The sequence below is a fragment of the Rhinolophus ferrumequinum genome (assembly GCF_004115265.2).
Source record: "Rhinolophus ferrumequinum isolate MPI-CBG mRhiFer1 chromosome 15 unlocalized genomic scaffold, mRhiFer1_v1.p scaffold_54_arrow_ctg1_1, whole genome shotgun sequence".
Classification (NCBI taxonomy): domain Eukaryota; kingdom Metazoa; phylum Chordata; class Mammalia; order Chiroptera; family Rhinolophidae; genus Rhinolophus; species Rhinolophus ferrumequinum.
The window spans coordinates 1,180,209-1,199,979 of record NW_022680357.1 but is presented as its reverse complement, the minus strand read 5'-3'; the positions used below and the strand labels follow the sequence as shown (position 1 = coordinate 1,199,979).

The 19,771-nt window shown below is 50.5% G+C and overlaps 1 protein-coding gene across 1 annotated transcript; it reads right to left on the bottom strand.

Annotated features, from left to right (window-relative positions):
- Positions 1 to 1,057: 1,057 nt before the first annotated feature.
- On the bottom strand, positions 1,058 to 18,043 carry LOC117019525 (eukaryotic translation initiation factor 3 subunit C). Its single transcript, XM_033101331.1, has 21 exons — positions 17,968 to 18,043; positions 17,694 to 17,833; positions 16,249 to 16,314; positions 15,944 to 16,133; positions 15,430 to 15,555; positions 15,189 to 15,243; positions 14,949 to 15,058; positions 14,450 to 14,577; positions 11,661 to 11,820; positions 11,451 to 11,554; positions 10,874 to 11,015; positions 10,558 to 10,683; positions 10,329 to 10,422; positions 9,372 to 9,562; positions 8,962 to 9,186; positions 4,712 to 5,075; positions 1,911 to 2,070; positions 1,753 to 1,818; positions 1,585 to 1,672; positions 1,327 to 1,489; positions 1,058 to 1,226 (listed from the first exon to the last, which is right to left on the bottom strand). The coding sequence occupies exons 2-21, from the start codon at positions 17,792 to 17,794 to the stop codon at positions 1,144 to 1,146; spliced, it is 2,742 nt and encodes a 913-aa protein (XP_032957222.1). The 5' UTR covers positions 17,795 to 17,833; positions 17,968 to 18,043; the 3' UTR covers positions 1,058 to 1,143.
- Between the last annotated feature and the right edge of the window lie 1,728 nt (positions 18,044 to 19,771).

Here is a 19,771-nt window from a genome sequence, read left to right as displayed (position 1 = left end):
ACAGCTTAATCAACATGCGTCCCAAACACTCCATCTCCAGCTGCCTTGCTTATGTCCCAAATTCAACACATCGGCCCACTCTGCATACCTGTCGTTCCTGAGTGTTTCAACTACTTGTTAGTAACAGCTCTGTTGCCTGTATGTCCCCAGTAGGGACCATGTGTCATTCTGGACTCCTACTCCTCCCAGATTCTACTGTCACAGAAAGCCCACAGCTTGTCACATACACCCGTTCAACCCCTTTCACCTCTGATCCTAACCACCCTGGCTTTAGACGCTTTTCAGTTTCTGGTTGACTCTCTGCCTCCAATTCCATAATCTACAAGGTGGCTACATCACCATTCTTCAAATTGGACCCCTTTGTGTACTTTTTTCCCAACAGCACCAAGCATTTAGTCTTCATGACACAGCCGCAGCCGTGCTCCCCGCACTTACACTAACCACACTGCTCTTTCAGCATTCCCCCGCCTTTATTCCTTTGCCTCCATCAATGCTCCTCAAACATGGTAGAGGACTATTTTATAAAAAGTTCCCAATCTACCATAGATGAATACTTTTGAAAATACACACAAATTACACAGATTAGAAACACGATTACATGCTTAGCTGTCACGCAGTGGTAACGTTTTTGTGCCTACGCTTAACTGTAGTGCCTGTTTGGTCAGGGACAGACTCACTCTGGGGCCACATTGGTCCAATGACCACACTTCACACAGGTTTAGACAAACTCTCCCTTTTCCCGGCTCGTGCCCACCACCCACTCACCAGGGAGGTGCAGCCCTCACCACTGTCTCCTCCGTTACACTCTCTCTGATACGTGCCCAGTCACTTCCCAATATATCCACCACCTTTTTTACACCCGTCCTAACTTATGACGTCACTACAATCGTCTGTTAAGTGTGAAAGAGCAGCAAGCTCTTTGGAGGCAGAGGGACGCACACATCACCCCTGCATCCTGAGCCTGTGCCTGTCAGGTGGCGGAAGCTGAACAATATAACGAGAAAACGAATGTGCCAACCCCCCTCCGTGGTGACGTGCAGGCAAGAGGAGCCGCAACGACCAACTAAATAGACCTTTAATGCGTAGGGCACGGTTTAGGACTTAACGGCTGAAGGTGCAGGCCACAGGGACAGAGCCGTGCCATCAGTAGGCCGTCTGGGACTGCTGCTGACGGTAACCACCCCGGCGCATGTAGCCCTCGTTCTTTCGGTAGCCATCCTTCTGGTCTGTAGGCGAGAGGAGGGGAAGAGGTGAGGGAATGCCCGGGGGAGGGCCAGTGGGAGGGGGGCCAGGGCCCCGGGAAGGAACGGGGATGGAGGCCCTCACCTCGGAAGTAGCCACCGTAGGTTCCCTGCTTGTGGTCGAACACGCGCTCGTTATTCTCGACCAGGCTGCCCAGCTTCTCGGCCAGCTGCAGGGCCAGGTTCTGCTGGGCAGTGGGCTCGGTGCGGTGCATCACCACCGTCTGCGTCGGCTGGTCCAGGGAGGCCTGACGGAGGGACAGGGGCCGGCACACACGCAGGTCAGCGCCCTCCCCGCCCACGTCCCCACGGCTCCACCACCCACTCCGTCCCTTGGCCTCACCATCAGTTCCTCGTTGATGATCATCTTGCTGATGATGGAGTGCACAGTGGGCAGGTCCAGCTCAAACATGTCGGACAGCGTCTCCATGCTGGGAGGCAAACGGTGGGCAGCAGGTCAGGGCCCTCGGCCACAACGCGGGGCCCCCCTGCCCCGCGGGTCTCATCCTACCTGATGGAGTCATAGACGCTGCTGTAGGTGAACAGGTAGGTCCGCAGCGACTCTTCCTGGATCTTCCTGGGGGGAGAAGGAAGAGGAGACGTCTCGCTCAGGGGAGGGGACCACCCAGTCTTCTCCCTCCTGCCCACCTCAGCTCGCTGCCTGCTCACCTAACCAGCATGCTTCGGACTTTGTCGGCCTCGGGGAAAAGGTCCCACACTTTGCCGTTCATCTTCTCGTTGATGATAAAACTGTGGCAGGTCTTCCAGTCGCCCATCTTCATGGCTTTGGAAGCAGCAACCACATGTTCCCTCATGGATTCAGGGGGACCTGAGAGAGTGGGATGGGAATGAGGCAGCGCCCAGGGAACTTGGGGTCAGGGCTCCCGGCCCCAAGCACAGGCCAGGAGAGCAAAGCACCACATCGGGCCTCTCCTCTCTCTACTAAACAACCATGTGATTGTACAAGTCTCTTAGTATTAAAAAAAAGTTACTTAGATTTAGACTAAATCAATCCATCGTGGGCTTCAGGGGACTGGTGGGCCCCTTGAAAATGTTGACAAATTGTGTATTCATCCTTATGTACATTTTCCTAGAAAAAGGGTTCATAGTTTTCATCACATTCTTTCCCCCCTTCTTCCGCCTCCCTCCTCACTCCGGTTCAAGCCATCGTTTCTCAGTCTAGTTGTGTAGGACACAGCTCCCTGGCCCATGCTGGTACTATGAGCCTTGCGCTTCCCCAGCTAAGGCATTTGGTTGCCAGTTGTGGGTCGGTTGCTCACAGCAGCTCACGGCAGCTCACGCTGGCTGCCGGCCACCAGCCACTCACGGAGGCACATGGTAGCCCGTGGCAGCTCATGGCAGCCCAGCTCCAGGGAGAGCCATTGTTCACAATCTTAGCTGTAGAGGGCGCAGCTCACTGGCCCATGTGGGAATCGAACCAGCGACCACAGCGTTGGTAGCATGGTGCTCCAGCCACCTGAGCCACCAGGCCAGCCCTCACTGGATTCTTATAAGGCTCTTAGACCTAAAAAAAAGAAACCTGACACCTCAACTGGAGCAGTATTTATCCAACTCCCTTCCTTTCTATATCACCTTCATGATTTTTGCCTTATCTGTATATCACACTGTTATCAGCTTATTTTTCTTTAGAGAGGCTCACTCCTTTTCCTTAGAAAATTTAGCCTCACTTTAAATTACCTCTGTGAAATCACAGGTTTGAGGTGCTGGTTCTGGACTCAGGCCCCCAAACACCGTCCTGAGAGACAAGCCAGGAAGACAGACATGGCCAGTAATAGTAGCAGGAATTCAGGGCAGACAATAGAGTATGAGAGTTCCAAGGCTGGAGATGAATGGCAGGGGTGGGGACACGCGAACATAGCCGAACTCAGGACAGGGCCGAGCTCCACTGTGGACACGGTCAGGCTCACGAAGAAACGTATGAACAGGGCTAAGCTTCCATTTTATCACTTTTGAAAGAGGCAAAGTTTGGGGTGCAAAGAATATTTCTGTACAAACCAAATAGCAGTGCAGAACTGAAACAAACTGGCTTTTGGCCCCCCGCAGGTAGTAACAGACGCAGGGACTATGGTGACCCACAGATTTTCGCTGGAAATTATCCAATGAAAACAAAGTATCACTATATAAACCAAATGAAATTTGCCTCAGGAGCTCCTGCATTTAACGCAACCTCCCCCCACCCACACACACACAACCAGGAGAGGACAGATCTATGAGGGGACGTGGCCGTGGACAGGGAGCCTGGCTCACTTGCCCCGTCCTTCCATGCACCACCCCACAGGTAGGGTGCAATTCCAATTCTTTTCCCGGTGAAATCACAGCTCACTCAACCCCTGGCTCGATCGATCAGAAAGTTCAGAAGCGAATAAAGAGCCAAAGGTAGACTCTTGAGTGCCAAGGCTCTAGCTGGTTGGCTAGAAAATAATGTGCACAAAGGAAAATAGGAAAAGAGGTTAGAGAGGCACAAATTAGCTGTGTTAAAAGTTGGGTAAGTCAGGGGCCGGCCCGGGGGCTCAGGCGATTGGAGCTCTGTGCTCCTAACTCCGAAGGCTGCCGGTTCGATTCCCACATGGGCCAGTGGGCTCTCAACCACAAGGTTGCTGGTTCGACTCCCGCAAGGGATGGTGGGCTGCGCCCCCTGCAACTAGTAACGGCAACTGGACCTGGAGCTGAGCTGCGCCCTCCACAACTAAGACTGAAAGGACGACAACTTGAAGCTGAATGGCACCCTCCACACTAGGATTGAAAGGACAACAACTTGACTTGGAAAAAAGTCCTGGAAGTACACACTGTTCCCCAATAAAGTCCTGTTCCCCTTCCCCAATAAAATCTTAAAAAAAAAGAACTGACCGTCTCAAAATGTTAATAAGGGCCTTTTGAGCCCCTAAAAAAAAAAAAAAAAGTGGGGTAAGTCAGTCAACTTCTGTGCCTCAGTTTCTTAACCAAGAAAAAGGGGTAATAACAGTACCTACACCACAGGGCTATTTACTAATGAAGAGCAAACGCATTATTGTTTATAAAACTCTTAAAGCAGTGCCAGACAGGAAGACAGTACTATGGAAACCTACATTAAATAAGAAGTATCGCTGGCATTGGGTGATGAGAGTTTAACTGAGAGACTAAGGAGACTGAACTTTATCGTGCAGGCAATAAAGGACTTGTAAGGTGCTGGGGGGTGGAACACCGTAAATGTGGTGGAAATGTGGTGGAGACCCTGAAGGGAGAGGAACAGCAAGCAGCAGGGAGTTTGATCCGCAGGCCAGGACAACGCACCCTAAGACAAGAGACTCCAGAGATGCTACGCAAGTAGGACGCCGCCAGGAGACGTCATCACATCCAGCGGAATCATCCTGTGGGAAGCCATTCCCTTCCACTCCCCCTTACTCCTTGGTGGAAAGTAATCAGGGAACAAGCGCTTCACGCCCGCCCCCCCCCCCCCAGCCCACACTCACCCAGCAGGGGCTGGCGCTCGCCCACCCGCAGCTGGTGGTGGAACTGCTTGCTGATCATGCGTCGGCGGGCGTCGCTCTCGTGAGCGGCCATGTAGGGGATCTCCAGGAGCATGGCCGACACCAGGTACACGCACTCGAGCAGCTCCAGGTTGATGTGCAGGTGGAAGGGCACCTGGCGGCGCCGCTCCACCTTCTCCTGCTCCTGGTTGCGCTCCTGCAGGCTGCGCAGCAGCAGACCCTGGCCCAGCAGCTCCTTGGCGCGGCCGCTCGACTGGATGTCCAGCAGGGCGTTGTGGGCGTCCTTGGTCAGGCCCTGCCGGAAGGCGCAGATGCCCAGCTGGACCATGGTGCGGTTGTACAGGATCTGGGGGCAGAGAGGGCGAGGTGCTCAGGGGGACGGCCACGCGGCACGGCCTCCGTTCACCCAACCGCACACACGACAAACGAGACACTGAGGTGCCGACGCAACACGCAGACAAGTCCTGCCCATGAATGGGGTGGCGTTGGGGGGCCAAAGTGACCAGAATATGCAGGTGGCGCTAAGGAGAAAAGTAACGCAGAAGAGCGAAGTAAGGAGGCTGTGTGGTGGGTGCTCACGATTTTATACAGGATGACGAGGGAAGGCCTGATTTTGAAGGCAATGTTTAAATAAAGAACTAATAAAAAAGGAGGGAGCAAGTCATGCAGATTAGCTGGGAGAAGAGCATGGTACAGAAAAGAAGCAACGCCCAGGCTCAGTGCCAGAACTACAGGTGTGTGTGAGGGACCAGGAGTGTGACAGGCGGAGCTGGGAAAGGTGTGGATAAACCAGAGGATGGGCACGCACACAGCCCTCCTCGTATGCCACGCTCAGGCTTTGAGCACATAAGTGACACAGTCTGACTCACTGTAACATGGTTACTCTAGCTACTGTATTAGGAACAGCCTGAAGGGATACAAGGGCAGAAGCAGAGAGACCAGGATGGTGCTGGCTTAAGACCAGAGGGGAGCAGAGGAAGTGGTAAGTAGTCAGACGTAGATTCTGAATAGAAATGGCTGGGAACGCAGATGCAGTACGTGAGACAAGGACCAGAACCAAGGATGAGTTCAAGGCTTCTGGCCGAGGCACCTGAAAAGATGGACCTGCCACTAGTTAAGACGGAAGACTGTAAGCAGCACAGATTCTCTTTCTTTTTTGGTGGGGGGAACACTAAGTATTGACAACAACAAAAATATAGAGATCAGTATCAGTCATGAACGTAAGATGCAAAGATCCTTAAAAAATAATAGCAAAGTCCAGCAACACAAGAAAATGACACTATGTCATGATCAAGTAGGATCTTAGGAATGAAAGACTGGTATGAAATGTAAAATAATGCTCGTTCACCGTATGAACAGAATAAAGGAAAAATAACTATCATTTCAATAAATGCAGAAGAAGCTTTTGATAAAATTCAGCGTCTATTTCTGACAGAAATTCTCAGCCAGCTAGGATCTGAAGTGACCCGCCATCAACTAGGATCCATCTAAGACGGGGTCCCTACAAAAACTCTACAACTAACATTAGATGTAACAGTGAGATGCTGGCTGCTTCCCTGCTGAGAGTGGGAATGAGACACGCTGTCTGCTCTCATCGTGGTTTCTATCCAGCACTGCACTGGAGATCTGAGTCACTCACTGTGGCAAGGAAGGAGAGAAAAGAAAATCAAGTCATAAAGACTGGTAGATGAAAGGACGACAACTTGACCTGGAAAAAGTCCTGGAAGTACACACTGTTCCCCAATAAAGTCCTGCTCACCTTCCTCAATAAAATAAATAAATAAATAAAGATTGGTAGAGTAAAAAAAAAAAAAAGATTAGTAGAGTAATACAATTGTCTCTATGTGCAGATGACATGATTATTTCAGTAGAAAATCTTCAGGACTCTATAAAATAACTACAGTCATGTGTCACCTAACATTTTGGTCAATGACGGGAAGCACACAGGACAGTGGTACACCATAGAGGCCACGTGTGAAGCAGGCTGGACCACCTACATTTGTGTAAGCACACTCTTGAGGTTCACACAACCACAAATTCACCCAACGACCACACATTTCTCAGAACCTATTCCCATGGTCAAGCGGTACGTGACAGCAAAATGGTAGGGCACAGGATACCAAAATTACTTGTGTTTTTAGATACTGGTGGCTAACAATTGGAAAATAAAATCACCTAATATTCGAGAATAACTCTTTAAAAGATGTATAATACCTCCAACATTGCAGAGAGAAACTGAAGAAATTAAATGAAAAGAGAACATGTTGAGACTGAAAGAGTCAATGTTAAGATGTCAATTCTCTCAAAATTGACCTACAAGTTAATATAATTCCAGCAGGTGTTTTGTAGGAATTGACCGGTTGACTCTAAAGTTTATGTGGAAATACAAAGGTCACAGAATATCCAATGCATTCTTTTTTAAAAAAAGACCCACTCCCTGACTTTGAGACTTACTCTACAGGTACAGTAGTAGACTGACAAACTAGACAAAAACATGAATGAATGGAACACAGCGCCCAGAAATACGCTCACACTTATAGGGTCATATGGTTCCCACAAAGGCACTAAACAATGTAACAGGGAAAGAATGCTTTTGACCCTGACTTCATACCATATGCAAAAATCACAGATCTCAATGTGAAAGCTAAAACCGTAAGAACTTTCAAAAAACACAGAAAAAATATCTTCATGAAGTGCAAGTAGGGAAAGTTTTCTTTAGGACCCAGGAAATAATAACCATAAATGAAAACAGAACCTGACAGGCCGGTCCGGTGGCTCAGGTGGTTGGAGCGCTGGGCTCCTAACACCAAGGTGGCTGGTTCGATTCCCACATGGGCCAGTGAGCTGCGCCCTCTGCAGCTAAGATTGTGAACAACAGCTCTCCCTGGAGCGGGGCTGCCGTGAGCAGCCCAAGGTTGACGTGAGCTGCCACGGGCTGCCGCCGCGAGTGGCTGTGGGCTACTGTGTGCTGCCACGAGCGGTCAGTGGCCAGTGTGAGCGGCGGGCAGCCGGCAAGAGCTGCTGTGAGAGGCTGACTGACGACCAGCAACCAACGGCCTCAGCTGCGGGGAGCGCAAGGCTCCTAACACCAGCCTGGGCCAGGGAGCTGCGTCCTACACAACTAGACTGAGAAACAACGGCTTGAACCGGAGTGTGTGTGGGGGGAGGAGGCGGAAGAAGGGGGGAAAAGAAAAAACCTGATATATCAGACTACTCCAAAAGGAATGGTTAAGAAAATGACTAGGCAAAGCACAGATTGGGAGAAAACATTTGAAAAATTTCTATCTGACAAGGTGGCATCCAGGATACAAAGAATTGCTACAACTCAATAATAAGATGAATACTCCAATCTTTAGAAAAAATGTCTGGCACAAGTTGACCAGACATTTCATGAAAGAAGATACGTGAAGGACAAATAAACAAAAAAGTAACCAATTTCAACAGTTATCAGGGCAATACAAGCCCACACCACAAGCTCCCATTAGACAACCACCAATACGGCTAAAACCAAGAGGGCCTACACCACCAAACATCGGCAGGAGTATGGAATGGTATAAAACCACTTCGGAGTTTCTTCAACTGACCGTCACCTACCCTGTGATTGCAGCAGTCCCCCTCTGCAGTGTTCACCTAAGAGGTGAATCCACACACTGACTTATACACAAACATCCACAGCAGCTTCATTTATACGAGCCGCAAACTGCAAACAGACCAGCTGTGTATCAAAACAGATTCAACCAATGGAATGAAAAAGACCAAACGAGAGTGCTATTTAAAAACTGCCACCAGACAGTTCACCATATGTTCTACGCATACGTATTTCTTAATTACTTTAACACATACACTTAAAGACACAGCTTTAATAGTCTTTCTATATGGAAACGTCCTCACAACACAGCCACACACAAAATGAGTCGTTCCGCTGTTCCACCCAACACATCACGCCACACTTGGGTCCCTGTCTTTCCCATTAGTTTGACAACTCCGTAAAGGCTGTTTTCATCTTCTGAAACAAGACAATCTCCTAATATGCTGAAGCAGACACACAGCAGGTACACTAAATGTTAGCTGAACTCAAATCTCTGTCATGAGGTCTCCACTGCTGATGGAACAGTCTGGAATAAACTAACATGCAGGAGGATCAAAGAACACCGGCACTGGACAGACAGAGCATAGGGTCCGGCCTGCTCCTCCCTTTGCCACCAGGGCCCGGGCACCCGTCCTCGTCCCACCTGTACTGGAGGGTCCGCGTGCTGGATGTTGTCCTGCAGGTGGCTCATGAGCATGAGGTCGCGGGCCTGGTACCAGCGGGAGTGCAGGGCGTGGTGGTAGATGTGGCAGAGGATGGCACAGGTGCGGATGCGGTCCGTGCGGTCCTTGGCGTAGATGTACTTGCACAGTCTCTCCATCAGCAGGGCCGAGTCCTCCCCTTCGTTCTCTGCCTGATCCTGGTCCGACTGGGGGTGGGGCAGGGGTGACGTCGGAGGAGGTGAGGCAGGACGGGGCCCTAAGAGGCTCCGGCTTTGGCGGCCCAAGGCGCGGCCCCACCCAGCCTCACCCGAGTCCCCCTGGGCTCCAGCTGAGAATGGCAGCTCTGCCATCTTGTGCCCCTCCCCGCGACAGTGACCCCGTCCGCACTCACCTTGGAGGCGCCCTCGGGGAGGGTGAGCTGCCGCTGATGGGCCTTGTAATCAAACTTGTAGTAGGTGTGGAGGATGCGCCTCAGGTAGACGCGGCACACCTCCTCCGTGGTGCCCTTCTCCTCCAGGTAGCGCTGCACACGGTCGATGATGGCGCACACGGCCGCCTCGTCCTTCAGGTGCTCCACGTACTCTGGGGGACAGCACCCACTCTCAGCTCGGCCAGGCAGCCAGCCCTCCCAGGCCCGTGTGTGTCCTCTGCACCCACCAGGAACCTCTGCTCGCTGGGCCCCGAGACGCCGTCTTGTCCCAGAACACGCACAGCTCACGGTCTGTCCCCCGGCCGGGCCTTCTCTTCTGCCAGTTCCTCCCGACTAACTGCCCCTTCCCCACTCCGACCAACCCTCACATGGCCCCTCAGGACGCCCTCTTCAACCCTTATCCAAAGCAGCCATTTCTAGCCACTCTCTACCACAGGCCCCAGGTGGCATTGCGAATTCACACTTTGTATCAACCACAATTACCCCGTTCATTTACGTGTTGAACCGCTTGTCCCCAGCACCGAGGGTAACTCCAGCAGCAAGAACGCCTCCGGTGCCCTGTCCACCGTTACACCCGACTCGGTGGGCACGTGCGGGCATTCACAGTATACCCAGGAAATGTCCTGTGTTTTCTCCACCCCAATGCCTCCAATCCCAGCTAAACAAGCCACGTGAACAGAGGCCACACCCCAATGATTCCCAAAGGGTCGTCCTCGCACCACCTACATAGGAACATGTTAAAAAGCGATTTGGGGGACTGAATCAGAAGCTACGGGACGGGGGCCCCGTATCTGAGGTCCCCCAGAGTGAACGCTGGGCTGAGCAAGGGCTGCCTCTCCCAACACTCTCGGTTAGCATAACCCTTAGCTTTCCTCCTGGCACGCTTCCTCACCGACGCCCACACTCGCTCAGGCTCACCTTGGGAGTGAGGGTCAGTATTCTGCATTATTTTGGTAAATTCTTCATCCATTCGTTCCACCAGAGTCAGGATGCAGCCACGGACGCGCAGCGGCTACAAAGGTAAAGGCGGAACCAATAAAGCAAGCCAGCCCCCAGCCCCCAACTTCACTGCTTCTAACTCCAGCGAACCTTCTGAAGCAGACAGCGCACACCTCTCCAGTCAGCCTGCTAAATTTCCTCGCTTTACCTGGTCAGCATTGCTGAGGTTCTCACTCTCTTCCAGAATGTTCTCCCCAATAAAGATGTTGGGGTTTGCGAACAGGATGTCCATCAGCTCATTGATGCAGTCCAGGCACTTCTGCCACATTTCAGGCTGTCAAGAGACCGACGGCAGTCAGAGGCGTGCAGGTGGGTAAGCAGACGCCCCCCGAGAACCCCTCACCAGGGATCCCTGGGGCCTTCAGCTCTCACGACTGTTTCCATAGCCCCCGAGCTGAGGACACGAGGCACCCTCCCCTGCCCCCCCAGCTCAGTCCCGGGGTGCTGCTCCGAGCTGCCCTCACCTTCATGTATGTGGCCAGGTTGGGGTTGTAGTCATAGAGAGAGGCGATGATATTGAACTTGATCTTGACAGTGACACCCTCCCCAAGGTTGTTTTCAGAAGCGATCTGAACCAGCAGCTGCAACAGCTCAATCTGGGCTGCCCTGGAGGGGTCCAGAACAGGGCGAGGCCTCAGCGACAAGTCACAAAGCTGCCTCCTGGCACACAGCATGCTCCCTCCCGACAAGTAAGGCAGCCTCGTTCCCAGGACCCCGTCTTCCCCACCCCCATCCTACACAGAAACAGCACTAATGCTAACAATCCACCATCCCCTCCGGTCACGGAATGACGAAACAAGGGGAGCCCTATTCCCATTGTACAGATGAGAAAACAGTCCTAAAAAGTTACACGACCGAGTCAAGGTCCAAGGGAGAGTAAACAGCAGAAAATGGACCAGTCTGTTCCAAGTATACGGTTCCTTCTGCTGTCGCCACACACAGGTCTTCCCCAAACAGCACTGTCCGCCCGACCCCCACCGCCCTGCGTCTTAGGGAAGAGCTTTCACCCTGTGAGCCCACGGCCAGGCCCAGGCATCTCACCGATCTGTTCCCTTCTTGCCTCGTGCCTGCAGGATCTCATTCAGCTTCTTGATCACAACAGCGTGGGTGATCTCAGTGCCCTTGGCGAACATTTTTGGTTTCTCCTAGGCGACACACACCCTGTCATGGGCAAGCCGGCAGGAACCCACCCCGGCCTGACCTTCCCTCCCAACCCGACCGGACGGCACCTGTCGCTCCCACCAACCTCACCTTCACGAGGGGGGCCCCCCCTCGGACCCGCTCCCACTCCCCGCCTTCGTTATCTTCCTCCTCCTCATCCAGGCGCTTGGATTTCCTGTCGTGCTTCTTCTTAGCTTTGTCCTCCCGTTTCTTCTCGGCGGCCTTCTTCTCCTCCTCTGTGGCGGGGGCCCTGCCGGGAGACACGGGAGAAGATGAAAGAGCAGCCCACTCTCCACCTCTGAGGGGCCTTCCTCCCGCGAACAACGTCTCCTCCATCGCATCCGGTGTCCCAGTTACATTCTACAAGAATAACCTCACGTTAACCGTAACCGAAGCACAGACGAGTAAGCACCTGAATTTGCCAGACTTACCAACGTCTGCCCCACGTGACACCTACTAAGAAACTCGTCCGAGGGAACAGCATGGCCTAATCTAGTAAGGCAGAAATGCCAACCAGGCCATTGTACACAAAGAAGCGACATGTAGACCATGTCGCTCCACAGCGAACCTCTAAGGTTTCCAGAGAATCTGTAAGAAACAGTTCTCTGATACCAGAAGCTGCTCTGTTTAGACGGACCTGGGAACACCAATTTTTTTTTTTTTTTTTGCACTTTATCTTTTTACTGATTTTAAGCTGACTAGTTGGCGGCTGGTAAAAAGGCTTTCCTGAGTTCTGAGTAGTTCTAGCACGTTACTGAACGTGAGGGGATTGTGGGAACTTTGAATTCATAGCTGGCTGGTCAGAAGTACAGGTGTTGAACCTAGGACTTGTAACTGGGGTCTAAAGAGGGGACAGTCTGGGGGATGGAGCCCTTCATCTGTGGGGTCTGCACTAACTCTGGGCAGTTAGGGTCAGAACAGAAATGAATTGTTGAACTCCTAGGTGGTGTCCAGAGCTGGAGAACTGGTTAGTGTGAGAAAAATTCACACACATACGGTATCAGAAGTGTACGGTATCAGGAGTAAAAAGACATCAGATCCGCAATGCTTCCCAGACTTGACAGTGTTCCCTCAAGCGCACAATGAAAAAAAAACTTCTCGACAAGAAAAAAACTAAGGAATTCAGCACCACCAAACCACTATCACAAGAAACGTTAAAGGGACTTCACTAAGAAAAAAAAATGACAAAAAATATGAGGAATAAAATAGCAGTAACTACATTGCTATCAGTGATTCAATGTAAATGGATTCAGTGCTCCAATCAAAAGACACAGAGTGGCTGAATGGATAAGAAAACAAGACCCACACATCTGCTGCCTACATGAGACCCACTTCAGATATGAAGATACAGACTAAAAGTAAAGGCGATTTCATGCAAATGAAAACCAAAAAAAAAAAAAAACTGAGGCAGCAATACTCTTATCAGACAACACAGACTTTAAAACAAAGACTATTGCAAGACACAATGACCCAGTAATCTGAAAAACTCAAAGCACTATTTCAGAAAGCCATGTGCACCCCTATGTCCACTGCAGTATTATTACAATAGCCAAGACACGGAAGCAGCATCAAGTGTCCATCGATAGATGAATGGATGAAGAGGTAGTACATATATACAACGGAGTATTACTCAGCCACAAAAATGAATGAAATCTTATCATCTGCAACAACTTGGATGGGCCTAGAGGGTATTATGCTGGGTGAAATAGGTCAGAGAAAGACAAATACCATATGATCTCACTTATGTGTGGAATCTAGAAAACAAAATAAATGCACAAAAACAGAAACAAACTCATAGATACAGAGAACATTTTGATGGTTGCCAGATGGGAGGGTTGGGTGAAAAAGGGGAAAGGATTAAAATGTGCAAACCTCCAATTATAAAAACAGTCACAAGGATGTAAAGCACAGCACAGAGAGTATAGTGAATAACGCTGTGATAACTACGTATGATGTCAGATGGGTACCACTAGATTTATTGGGGTGATCACTTCATGAGTTGTGTAAATGTCTAATCACATTATATATCTGAAACTAATATAACTTGTCAACTGTAACTAAAAAAAAAAAAAAAAAAAAAGCATCTCAACAAAATGCCTGTCTAGACCCCTGCAGCGTAACCCTAGGTACCGCCCCCTGAAGCAGCGTAACCCTAATGGTAGAAAACAGGAAAGGAGCCCCACGAGCAGCAGTGGTTCTGCCTGTTAAAAGAGCGGTGTTTCTCAGAGCTGGACATCTGAACCCCGTGCAGCACACAGGGACAGGTACTGCCCTGGCTTCAAAGGAGGAAATGGAGACAAGAAAGCTAGGTCACTTACCCAAAGTTGTAGAGCTACTAAAAGACTGCGGGCGGGGACCAGAATCCAAACCACAACCCTTCCGCTTCTGCAACAATCCCAGCACATCAGGAAGGCTTGCCGCTGTCTACATATTGAGACGATGCCAGGAGAGTAACAGCTACCCCTGAGAGTTCACCACGTGCCCGTCCCTACATCGCTCCCGGGACCTTGCAGCTACCTTGAAGGTAGGGTCAAGTATCACCCCATTTTACAGATGAGAAAACCAAAGCCTGGAAAGCTTAAGCAGCTTGTCCACTATCACAGAGCTAATCGGCACCAAAGTAGATTCACACCCAGTCCACGTACAGTGATAAAGTCATGGTTAAACATCTGGACTCGGGAGCCTTCAAATCCCATCCTTAGGACACATCAGCTTGGGGATCTTAGCCAACTAATGTACTTGACTCTGAGATCCCTCTGTGAGAAAGGCGCAATGGGCGTTTCCAACCTGAAAGGACTCCATGGAAGAAGCCACCACTTTCAGAATGACAGGCACCGCACCATTCACACTGTAGCCGGACGCACCACTGCATGTCTTACTTTTTAAGGAATCTTGAGGCCAGTACAGTCTGTTTCCCTTCTTCTTCCTCTGAGTCCGAATTCGAAGACGTTGAACTTGTGTCCCATTCTTCATCATCTTCTGAATCTTCTGAATCCTCGTCTTCATCCTCAGAAGACAAAAAGGATCAGTAGGAAGATGGGAAACGGACTGGTCTCTCTGCTCCCGGAACACGTCCCAGGGATTTACAGGAGCGGTTATCCACGGAATCAGGATAGTAACGAGTGGGATTGGGCCACCAAGACCCAGAGAGAAGTAGTGACTTGCCCAGGGGACAAATGGCTCTGCACCGGCAGAGCGGGGCCCAGAATTCTTCCAATTCTAGTATGTTCAATACTCTTACCCAGGAGGAAGCCTATTCTCAGACCACCTACACTGAACCCAACCCCTCCTAGGGTTCTGTGAGCCTCTTCTTCTCCCCAGGGACCCAAGAATGGTCCCGGGGAGGCAACTCAACCCTTCACTGGGACCACCTCTTACCTCCATCTTTTTGAGGAACTTGCGACTGTCCCCAGAAGGAGCTTCTGATTTCTTCTTCAGGAAAGCTGCAGCACTGACTCCATCCTCATCCTCATCCTCATCGGAAGAGGCTGGTGAGAAAGGTGAGAGTAAAGAGCTGGGAGGGTGAAAGGCAAGGCTGAGGACCACCCAGGAAGCGGGCCGAGGGAAGCCCTGACTTTGGGCCTCCGCTCCATCTGCAGCGAGGGCCTCCTCCCTCACCTTCGGAATCCTCCTCATTCTTCTCAGCGTCTTCATCTGCGGACTGCTCCGGGTTCTTGAGAAACGGAAATGAGGGCGTAATGAAGGAGGCCAGCCAGCCACCTCCCCCTTCTAAACCCCCAGCCCAGAGCTGTGTCGTGACGCCTCCTCCAGCCACACCTCCCACGTGCAAAGGCTTTTTTGTCTCAGTCACGGCACCACTGTCCCCACGGTTGGAAACGTCTGCCGTTAGCATCCCCACCTGCTTGTAATTGGTGATGTGGGACTCAAAATCCCGGTTGTATTTTCGGATCTTCTGGCGCAGCGTGCTCAAGGCTTTGGCGTTGTTCTTATTCATCTTCTTCTTCCCTTCCTTGTCTTCCCAGAGCTACAGGGCAGAGGGGGAGAAAGGGAGCACAGAGATCTGAGACTAAGTAGAATTTCCTGAACTTCGGGCTTCACCACCACTTCCGAATCTTGCTCTCCATATACCATCTGTACTACTTCTTAACCCCATGCCTTATTTTTGAAAGCTTCTTTACGTATCACCACTAAGAAAGCACAAAACCACCCATGAGGGGTAATATAAAAATAAATGTAATTAAACCCTTGGCTAAAACAATCCTCCTTGCACCATTCCTATTTCCTGTGTTCTGGGAAACGCTGTATGGAAGGCAAACGACCCAGAGGAAACATGGTCCCTGGCGGTGAGCTGGAAGTAGCCCCTGGGTCCCCAATGCCCTTCTGGATCCCCCCAGCACCCACAGGCATCACACCTCATTAAGATAGTCCTCCAGGTCGGCCAGGATGCGAATATAGAAGCGCGGGACACCTTCCTTGTCCACAATGCTTTTAGCCTTCCCATACGCTTTTCCCAGGAGCTCAAACTCTTCCAGGCATTTGGTGACATCTCGAATCTTCATGGCGTTACGGATGGTCCGGATGAGGTTGGTCAGCTCCTCAAACCTGGGTTGGGAGTCCAACAACATGTTGGACCAACCATATACCACCACCATCGCCCACCAGAAAACCTGCCACCGCTCTCCAGACTCCCCGTCACCCAGGCAACCCACGGCCTCACCTCTTGTCCTTGGCACTTCGAACCACTCTCTTGGTATCTTCTTCATCCTCACTGAGCAACAATGGCCTATGTAAAAGGAACGGGGACCATTAATCTCCATTTCTAGTTCTGGTCTTTCCAAGGGATCTCTGCTTGTCTTCTCAGAGGGGCGCAGGTAGACCTGAGAAACTCAAGCTGTTCATACCACTCATCCTGTTTGATTCTTCCTTTTCAGCCTCATCATATAAATTCAATCTTTTAAGCTGACTTCAAGTATAAATAAATGGCAATGCTTATGTACTGTGGCAGGAAACTAATTGTGTGAAGATACAGTCACTAAGAAGTCCTAAAAAGAGGTGAAAAAAGGGGTATTTTGGCCAGGCTTCAAGAGAGTGGTACCTGAATTACTGTGTTTCCCCAAAAATAAGACCTAGCCGGACCATCAGGTCTAATGTGTCTTTTGGAGCAAAAATTAATATAAGACCCAGTCTTATTTTAATATAAGATAGGGTCGTATATAAGATTGGGACCAGGTCTTAAATATTAATATAAGACAGGGACCGGGTCTTATATTAACTTTTGCTCCAAAAGACGCATTAAAGCTGATGGTCCGGCTAGGTCTTATTTTCAGGGAAACACGGTAGGTCCTAGAAAGCAAGGTTCCCCAGAGAGTGAGAGACCAAGAACCAGGAAAAAGTCTGTACACCTCCATGGCCAGTATTTTTCTTTCACACTGAGAAACCAGACCACAGACAGCATTCAGCTCATCATCTCTCTCTTCTTTCTCTCCATCTTACTACTTTTTCCAATTATTTTCTGTTACAGCAAGTGATGGTGGTTTCCCACTTGTGGCAGTGACATGAAATCATATTCACACGGGCATACATGTATGCGTGTGCGTATATATGTATATTTACACAGGTAGACAAGCACGTAGTAAAAATAATGAAGGTGCCAGGTGCATGACATAAGTTTGAAAAAGAACATGTCACTGTTTCAAAGGGTGGAAAGAATTTTAATTTGCAGAGAAATAAAAAAAAAAAAAAATAGACGTTTACGAAGCGCCAGCCCGCAGCGCCAGGCAGCTGGGCTTCAGGGTCCCATCAAGCCAGCATTTTGTGAGCGGGATTTTTTTGGTGCAAAGTATAATGATGACTTTCGGAGTCCGATGCCGAGCGGAAAAGGGGAGGGGGGTACAAAGATGCAACAGACCCCGCCAGGGGGAAATCGCTCCTCTGGGACTATCCCCTGTGCCCCGCGCGTGGACTCCTGCCATTCACGGCACGCTCAGCGGGAAGTCGCGCCTCCCACGCTGCTCCGTCCAGTCCCTCCAAATGTCAACGTTCTCGGACCCGCCGCCTCCGCGCTCCCCCCGCCCCCGTTCACCTCCCACACACTCGGCCTCCCAAGGCCGACCGACTCCCGCCCTCCGCGAGGGACCCCCACGGCGCTGGCCCTCCACTCACTGTTTGCCGTAGTTGCCCCCGACAGGTTTGGTGACTAGCTCCTCCCCGGACAGCGACGACTCGGACTCGCTGTCCGACCCGGTGGTGAAAAACCGCGACATGGCGACGGCGCGGAGGGGCTGCGGTGGGCGCGGCCGGACCTGCGGGAAAGCCAGAGTCCAGCGCCCCGAGAAGGGGCGCGAGCCGCACCTCCCGCCCTCTGCCCATCACCGTCCCCGCGCGTACCGCCACCCGGGACCCCCTCCTCGAAACACGCGGCCCAAAAACTACCTACCAGCTGAGCTCGCGACGCACACCGCGGAACGACGGAAACGCGGAAAGAGACGGCGGGACCTTTGCGTCATTTCCGGGGGCGCTGACGCACTACCCGGTGTGACTACAACTCCCAGTGGCCTTCGCGGCACGCAAGGGGCGGGGACACGCCTGATAGAGGCTTGGCGGGAAGGGCAGCGCCGCCGATTCCCAGATCCGATCCGACGGCGCATCGTCGTCGTTTTTTATTACTCACAGACACCCAGCCTCACCCCTCACTTGCGGGATCAGAATCTCAGGGCCTAAAGTTTGCTTTTTTTTTTTTTTTGAGTTTGCTTTTTTAAAGCGCGCACGTGATGCTGATGAGCTGCTACGTTTTGAAACTAGGCTTAGAGCGAACTTAGCATCAGTCAGACTTTGGGTTCAAATCCCAGCTCCCTAATTGTTCGTGTGAATTTAGGCAAATGTCCTAACCTCTCTGAGTGCTTCCGTCTCCCCACGCTGTAAAATGACAATAGCACCCACTTCATAGGGTTGGTTATGAGAATTAAATGACTCAGTCTATGTGAAGCATTTAGGACAGCGCCTTGTACAAAAGAAGTATGCAATACATAATTAGTATGCACTCGTTATTCCACAAATAACTTGTGGACTGAGCATTTATTATGAACCAGCCGCAGTGTCTGGGCACTGGATACAGCAGTGAACAAAACAGGAAAGATCCATAAATTCACAAGGAATTCATAGAATGGAGTGGCATAAAGAACAAGTAAACAAACATAATTTCAGGGAGTAATACGCATCATGAACGTATTAAAGTGACTGGTTAGACAGGAAGATGATTTTGGATAGGAAGGTCAAGGCCTCTTTGAAGAGGTGGCATCTGAGCTGAGATCCAAAGGACAGGAAGGAGGGAGCCGTGCAGAAAGTCATCTAGCTAAGCATATTCCCAAATCCTAGGGAAGGGGAGCCGTGAGTGCGAAAAAGGGCCTCACGCAGAAATGAGCGGGGCCCGGTTCTAGGAATAAAGAGAAGGCCAGTGTGCTATCAACACAGTGAGCAAGGCGTTAACAGCACAGAAGCTGACAATTGTACATCCTCCCGCAGGTTCTTGTAGCCCTGTGACTTTGAATCCACGTGAATTGAAGAAACCATCCGCAGGGGTTTTAGCAACACAGGAACTGTTTTACAATGTGCTCCTAAAGGAAAAGTGTGAATGAGTAGATTGAGGGGAAAGAAGGAGGCCACTTTACGTAGAAAAAGTAATATGAACAAAATCTGGGGAGAGGAAAGCTCAGGACAAGGTCAGTGGCTGGTATTTTGGGGTGAGAATGTGGCAGGACCTCTCCACACCTCCTGGCGTGACTCCCTTGTCCTCCTTTCTCCCTCCCTGCTTCTCCTCTGTCTGTCTGCCTCCTTTCCTCCCTCCCTTTCTCTCCCTATAGATCCACTCGATTCTGACGTCAACCTCTTCACTTCCCAGAACAGAAATGGAATGCCCTGAAATTGTCAAGGGAGCCTCAGGGAAAGGGTAAAGCAGGTTGAGTAAGACAAAGACCAACATCACTGACGATGAAGAAATGCAAATTCACGCTAAAGTAAAGCTGCTCATTTTAGAGTGGTTTCCTGTTACTCTCAAGACCCCCATCATTTGCAAAGGAAAAATCATATCAAATTCTTCATTTTGGGGTTTTTTTTTTTTTACTAATCCTTTACTAAGTCATTATGAAAATTTTCAATTGAACAGAGAGGGGGCTTTTTTAGTAAACTTTTTTTTTTTACCGAGTGTGACATAGATTTGGACAAGTGACAGATCATAAGTACAC

Coding starts and splice junctions, on each gene's coding strand:
- LOC117019525 (XM_033101331.1), bottom strand. CDS start 17,794: ATGTCGCGGTTTTTCACCACCGGGTCGGACAGCGAGTCCGAGTCGTCG. Junction 15,556..15,943: donor TGGAGGACTATCTTAATGAG/GTGTGATGCCTG, acceptor TCTGCCCTGTAG/CTCTGGGAAGACAAGGAAGG. Junction 1,819..1,910: donor GTCCGAAGCATGCTGGTTAG/GTGAGCAGGCAG, acceptor TTCTCCCCCCAG/GAAGATCCAGGAAGAGTCGC.